Here is a 7,252-nt window from a genome sequence, read left to right on the forward strand (position 1 = left end):
TGTTGTGGGGGATTTAGAGTGCATTTCATTATGATTGTAATGTTTCAGTTTGCTATACTTAAATGGCACTTTTTTCCACATAACTCCATAAAAAAGAAGTGTGACTGCTTCATTACTGTGGCAATAAAAGAACACTACTAAGAATGCAGTGTAAGCAGTGCCAGTGTACAGAGTCCAGAGCCTTCAGAAGTGTGAGAGATGCAGTGGATGTGTTTTGTGACAGCTCACTCATAGGGGGATTTACTGAAGACTCAAACTGTCAAAATGCCCTCAGGGAAGACTATCAAACTCATCCTTTATGAGGTTCTGCAGTTCGCGTGTTTCTGCGTTCCTGTGTTTGTAGTTATGGAGCGCTTTGCTTCTCTCATTCGGTCTGTAAAATCTAGTGCAACAGCCTACTGGCTAGTGGTGGCTGCCTCTGTGGCCTATGTGGCGTCTGTAACCCTGTTTGTTTGGGTGCCTTTGAAGTACTTCACTCTCAAGACACGCAGATTCTCAGAAGTAACCAACTGGTGAGTATCCATTTTCTGTGCTGCCAATTTTATATAAACCCAGAAGTACACTGCAAAAATCATTTTATTACTTGGTGTTTTTGTCTTGTTTTCTAGTAAAAAAAAAAAATCTAATCATGCTTAAAACAAAATACTGTACATTTATTAAACATGCAATTCTTTGTAAGTTAAGACTTGATTTCAGAGAATATATAACTATTACTTGTTTTAAATGTTTCATAAACCTCATTCAGTTTTGTTTAAAAAAAAGAAAAAAGTTTAGATTACATGAGATTTGCTAATAAGGTAAGTAAATTCAGTCGTATAATGCAATTTGCTTCTCAATTAAATGTATCTACCAAGGATGTTTAGATATTTTTATCGGAAAACAACAATATAAGGATTAAGAAAAAAATAGTATTTTCAATGTAAAATATTTGTATTGTTTTGCAGTGCATTTGTTAAATGAAGTAATTCAGTTATGCCTTCTCTACAACAGCAGAATGATTCAAGTTAATGCACTATTCTTAATTTCATTAGCTCTCTTTACTCATATTGGAAACTCGTGGACGTTTTTGATTCAAATTTGGTTAGGGTGTAACCTTCACAATGAAAATACCAAAATCTTATTCCCTTTCTAGGAGACCTGTTACACTTGCACATGTGATGCTCAGCACCTTACCATGCTTTGCTATCATCATAGCCAGCTCAAAGGTAATACATTGCTCAGTCACATTTGTAAACTTTATTTGAACTTCTATGAACTTGTGTTTGTTGAGAAATGGATTTCATATGACCCAATCATTTACACTTTTAATAATGATGTTTTTTCAGCAAAGATTTAGTAAAGTTCAGCAAATTACCCTCCTAACAAGATTTTGTTTTGTTTTGTTTAGGGTTCTTGAGTTAGCTATATGTATTTTATGGAGATTAAAAAGTTGTCATTATAGGTTCTTCAGGTCAGCATATTGGATCCGGGCTTTTCAAAGCATCAGTACATAGACTGTTTTCCTTAAGAAGTTATTTGTAGAACATAAAAAAGTTCTCCTACTGCATCAGACTGTGAAATTCTTTTGTCCTAATTGAAACCTTTATTTTTAAGAGCGTACAGTACTAGATAAATATAATTAACCATGTATACAGATCAGTGGAATGTTTTAAAAAACTTTATACTGAAAATGGTTTGGAGCCAAATATGTACAAGTAAGAGAGACATTATGGCATTTTCTGCCTATAATAAAAACTGAGGGGTAATCATGAAAGAACAGAAACTACTCTGAGGTACTCAGTAACTCACTCTAGAACAGGAGATTTTCTATTAACCAAAGAGATGGTGTATTATAGTCTGTGGAATGTCAGTGGTTCTGTGTTGCAGCCAACTTAAATCTCAGGTTAAAACACTGAGGGCTTTAGGGTTTAGATGTACATTAACTGCAAATGCATTACTACTTTCATAGTTCGGTAACAACTGTTGATGACAGCAAATACCTTGAGAACCTGACATAGGGGTTGGCACATGTGTTTTCAGTAATGATATGAACCTTCATTTTGAGTCTGTTTGTAACTGACAGGGTTTCCACAATCAGGGCAAGCCTTTAAATAGCTGGAATAGTTTTTTTTAAATTGTGTGTTTCAGGTCTGGAAAAGTCATGGAAATAAATAAAGTCTTAAAGTGTCATGGAAATGTACGTAGATTAATCTACATAGATTAATCTGTTGATGAAAAATAAATTTATTAGTTATGCTCTGCTCTAAAATATTTCATCAGCTAGATATTGCTCTTGTGTAGAGTTTGTGAAAACAACATGCTCATGGGCCATTTGTCAGCAAATCATTCTTTTGAGTTTCAATGAATTGGTCAAATCAGTTCACAAAATGGTCTGATTGATTCATAAGTTAATTGGTCTGAATCAAGATGATTTCTAAACATATTTAGTAACTTACTCTAGAGCTAGGCAGCGCTGGCTCAGTGGTTCAGGCTCTGGGTTACTAACCAGAAGGTTGGGGGTTCAAGTCCCAACACTGCCGAGATGCTACTGTTGGGCCCTTGAGCAAGGCCCTTGACCCCATCTGCTCCATGGGTGCTGTATCATGGCTGACCCTGTGCTCTGAACCCAGCTTAGCTGAGATATGTGACAAAAAGGATTTCATTGTATATATGCAATGTATAATGTGTGACAAAATAAGAGGCTTCTAAGGAAGTCATTGGTCAAAAGGCGGGGGGAAGTTTTTTAGAATAGAAGGATATAGGAAATTTGTTTGTGGTGATTTGTCCAAAAGTGTTGACTTAACTGCTTTCGTTTTCAGACTTTCACCTCTGTTTTCTCTTGAGGATGTTAAAAGTGTTTTTTTTTTTGTGTTTTTTTTTGCCACTGACTCTATTCTTTTAGAAACCTTCTGACATATTTATGGTTGTGCAGGTTCAGGTTGATGCTGGGGTTTATTATGACTGCTTCACTGAGCTCCCTGTCTCACTGGTCTTATTTTCCCTCATTTGTGTGGACATAGTGGAGAGAATTCGCCCTCTTCGTCTGACGGGACAGGGTAAGAGCTGACAGACGATACATTTTGACCAGAGAAGTTAATTAAAGACCCCATGAAGTATCTATCTATCTTTCTTTCTGTCCATCTGAAGTTATGTCCTATTTTTTTCCTATTTCTTCTAAAGCAAATGGATTAGAGTCAGACTTTGAGATGCCGGGCCCAGTGCTAACTCACTTGGATCAGGTGACATCCGTGTCTGCACAGCTGCAGGCTAATGGAAGGTACAGGGACACATCTCTGAGGTCACCGGTCAGGAATGGGTCACTATCGAGTCACTGGGGAGATGCAGAATTGCGCAGCACTTCTCGGGTCAGCAGCACAGCCTATCATTATTCCTCCCACTCTCACTCTGGTCCTCTTCACTTTGTCTGGATACGAGACCCTCGTCATGACCTACTTGTGGCCAGCTTCATGTTCTGGTTTGACACTGTGGAAATGGTGAGGGTGACCAGGACTGTTTCCATCTATTACTCAGGGTGGGTCTTCCCCATATACATACTGGCTTATATATCCATTCTGCGTGTGGTGATAACCCCCGACAGTCCGTTGCTGGCATCATTAAGTGTTTTGTCCCAAGATTTGCCATTTCTTGTGGTGCGCATCTGCCTGGTGGTGATCTTTGGTTACGTTACTCCCCTGCTGTATATACTAAAGAACATTCTCATGACTGTATCATTTGTGTACTTCGTTTTTATGACTAAACTAAAGCTGCTAAATAGAGGAAGCATGTTCTGAGGACATTGTGGAGAAAAAGATTTTCAGAGGTATAATTTTGATAATGTCCTGTATTTTAATCTGTAAATATGTTTTACTACCAGAACGAACATGTGTATTAGTTGATTTATATTTTACAGATGTATCTGTTTGTTGTTGTTTCCAGGTAAAGGTTCTGTCATTCTGTAAGTATTTATTGAAAAATATATTGGTAAATGCTGTTTGTACTCATACTGCATGTTTTAAGGTGTTCTTTTTTAAATATTTTTCTATGCATATAAATTCTGACTTATATGTATTACATACTGTATACTGTATGTTTCATACATTCCCACTGATCGTAAAAAATTGTCACTGAAATCATTTAACATAAATTCATCATGCCATTTTCACAACTAATTTGTTGAATATAAGATTTTATTACGAACACCAGATATAAACTTATTGCATATGCACATATAATTATTAAAATATTTATTGTTGGATTTCATTCCAATATGTGAGAGCAGCACAGGCAAGGCTTATATTGACTTAAGATAATGCTAATTCTTATGACCTGTCTCATGAAAAACTGATTGTTTTTTTTTTTTAAAAGGCTTGACCATTAATACTTTGATTCTATATCCATATCATACTACAAAGAGAAGCTTTTGAAAAATCCACTTGCATATCATAAATGAAACCTCATATTTCTCATATCTTTTTTTTTTTTTTTTTTTAGCTGTCCATAATACATGGGCACACTTACAATTTGTTCTTGTGAGACTGCTGTCGCCAGACACTCTTGACCATGTTATGGATTTATAACCTTGGGGGGCAGAGCTCATTCAGATAGAGTTATCTGATATACCGTAGTTTAGTCCTACATTCACTCCTTAAACAGATCCAGGGGAAAAAACTTTGCTAATTGCAAAATATAAAATGCAACTAATCATATAATTCTGCATAGTTAGTGAAATGAATAGGCTTATCAGATTTTTTAATCAAAATATAATTGTTTCATTTTTTGTATGTGTGTGTGTGTGTGTGTGTGTTTGTCTCTCTGTTCAATAAGTTTTCTTAAATATATTTAAGCAAGATTATGTCAAAATGGTATAGATTATCCTACTCAAATGCATGTTACAATTACAAAAAAAAAAAAAATTATCCAAAAGTAATCGGATTAGATTACCTAAAAAATATAATTCAAGAAATTACGTTGCTGATTGCAATTTTAGTCATGTAATTTGTAATCAGTGCCAGATTACAATTTAGAAGTAATCTACCCAGCACTGGCCACAAATTAATCTGACACTTAGTAGAAGCTAGAAAAATTAGGCAAACCAAAAGGACCAGTTGTGTGTCATGCACTCAACCTCGAAAACCATGAACAAAACTATGCAAGGTCACATAAATTACGAACCACACCACATTAAATACAGGATTATATTGCATATTGTTGGGCCTATGCAGTAATTAATGTCAATGTAATTTTTGTTTACTTTTGTTCATAAAACATTTTGATACAGTATTGGGTCACCACTTGATGTCTAATTAGGGTTCCATCCAAAATGCTCAAGCATCCCATATTCACGTACCGAAAAGTTGGCAACCCTGTGTCTAATATAAAGTCTGTGTCCTGAAGCAAAACCAGTTGAGAACCACTGATCTACTTATGCATTCCAAAAATGCTCAATCTTTGTTCCTGTGATCAATTTCTTGGGCTAACAATATAGAACAGGAGCAAATAATCAATCACATCAAATTATATCACCAGGATGTTGCTTTATATGTGATGAAATCAAATACATTTTATGAATCCTCAACCCAGCTTACTGCATGAGACTATTTTTGGAGATCTGGACTGATAAGTACTCAAGTAGAAGACTTGGTTTTTAGGAATGCTTAGTTGACGCATATGTTATGCATTATTCTCATTTAACCAATGAGGTGTAATTTTCTTCCTTGAGAGGAGACATTAAAAATTCATCTCTGAGCATAGCTGAATTGTTTTCCTCAGTGTGCCTCCTGCAGATTGTGAAATAAAGCTTAATTTTACAGTCAGCATGTGCACAGATGCTTCAAATGAAATTACATGAGCTCTCTCTTTCTCACCTCCTCAGCAGGGGACAATGGGGGGAGAGGAGAAAGCAAGGACAGACTTACAGATAGATACAGGGAGGAGATAAAGAGGAGGAGGGAGAGTGGACAGATAAAGGCAAATTTCAAAGAGAGGACTAAGAATTGAAAATAGGAAGAGAAAGTGCTGTAAAGCTGAGTGGCCAAAGGCACATTTGAATTCAGACTGTGATTTTTCCTGCGTTACAAGCGGCAGCACAAACTGAGTGAGAAAAACAGCAGACTACAGCCTCTCCGGGAACCACAGAAAGGACAGAAGAGGCAACTCAGGTGATCAGGAATACCCCTGTCATGATAGACAAGAAAATAGATACTGTAGATAGTGTGCAAAAGACTGAAGCCACAGGGTAGAAAGGCATGGGGGAGTAGTGGAGGTAGAGTAGCTGCCCAGAAATGGCAGAGTGTGGACTCCAGCCTCTGCCTGTGGGTACTGGAGACAAGGCTGCCCAGATGCAGCTCGCTTTTGGATTCTGATTGGCTGAAGGGGGCGGGGAGAGGCTGACGCAGGGAAAGTCAGGCAGGAAAATGACATTTACATCGTGTATCAATTTTAAACTCTGAGCCTGTGAGTGTCTTTGAAAAGGGGTGTGGTGGGAGGGTTGGAGGGGCTTGTCTGGGGAGGGTGCAGGTTGGCGTAAATAAATAAAGGAGAGAAACTCATATCAAGAGCACTACAATGAAGAGCGGAACAAACACATACTCGCATACACCTGGAGCCAGCAGACTGTGTGCCTGTTGGTCTTGAGCATCCGGAGAAGAGCAAATGAATATGAATCAACTATTTGACTGACAGCATGGCATTTGTGGAGGAATGTTTGTTTTTTACATGCTCTGTGAATGTATAGGCAGAACCAGAGGCTGCGTGAAACAGAGACAATTACCTGCTGTGTCTTTCATCAGACTGATGTGAAGGCTGTGCCATACCAAGGAAGAGCGATTTAGACTCTCTTCTTGGCTGCACCATCATCACGACACCTTTGGATGTTCTCTTGATGTATTGCTGTGGTCTGGGACACTGGCGGAGAGAACAGTCCACCTATGTGAGTAACCTGAGCATGCTCGAACGTCATCTTCCACTGCAAGAGTGACAGGACAGGATGCTCTTCAGGGCTTTACATGACTGTAAGCATGTAACATATGACCCATAGACATACAATGTTCACATCCAGTAAGTGTCACAAAATGTACTTTAGACCTTGTATGTGTGAGAAAATGATGTGTAATATAATTCTATGCCTCGTTAAGTTTTGAGTGTTTTGTGTGTGTGTGTGTGTGTGTGTGTGTGTGTGTGTTTATTGGCTTTCATAACTGGAAACAAGGGTTAAATTCATGTCATTGATTATATCCAGGGTTTTAATGTATTTTTTTGTATCTGCTAAGCATTT

General features: G+C 37.5%; 1 protein-coding gene across 1 annotated transcript; it reads left to right on the forward strand.

The window, feature by feature from the left end:
* The first annotated feature begins 264 nt into the window (after positions 1–264).
* tmem236 (transmembrane protein 236) lies at positions 265–4,299 on the forward strand. The gene is made up of 4 exons (XM_051700687.1): positions 265–512; positions 1,133–1,205; positions 2,912–3,035; positions 3,160–4,299. The coding sequence occupies exons 1-4, from the start codon at positions 265–267 to the stop codon at positions 3,768–3,770; spliced, it is 1,056 nt and encodes a 351-aa protein (XP_051556647.1). The 3' UTR covers positions 3,771–4,299.
* Positions 4,300–7,252: the final 2,953 nt, after the last annotated feature.

Source organism: Myxocyprinus asiaticus, chromosome 6 (genome assembly GCF_019703515.2).
Source record: "Myxocyprinus asiaticus isolate MX2 ecotype Aquarium Trade chromosome 6, UBuf_Myxa_2, whole genome shotgun sequence".
Classification (NCBI taxonomy): Eukaryota; Metazoa; Chordata; class Actinopteri; order Cypriniformes; family Catostomidae; genus Myxocyprinus; species Myxocyprinus asiaticus.

Coding starts and splice junctions, on each gene's coding strand:
- tmem236 (XM_051700687.1), top strand. CDS start 265: ATGCCCTCAGGGAAGACTATCAAACTCATCCTTTATGAGGTTCTGCAG. Junction 513..1,132: donor TTCTCAGAAGTAACCAACTG/GTGAGTATCCAT, acceptor TTCCCTTTCTAG/GAGACCTGTTACACTTGCAC. Junction 3,036..3,159: donor TCTTCGTCTGACGGGACAGG/GTAAGAGCTGAC, acceptor TTTCTTCTAAAG/CAAATGGATTAGAGTCAGAC.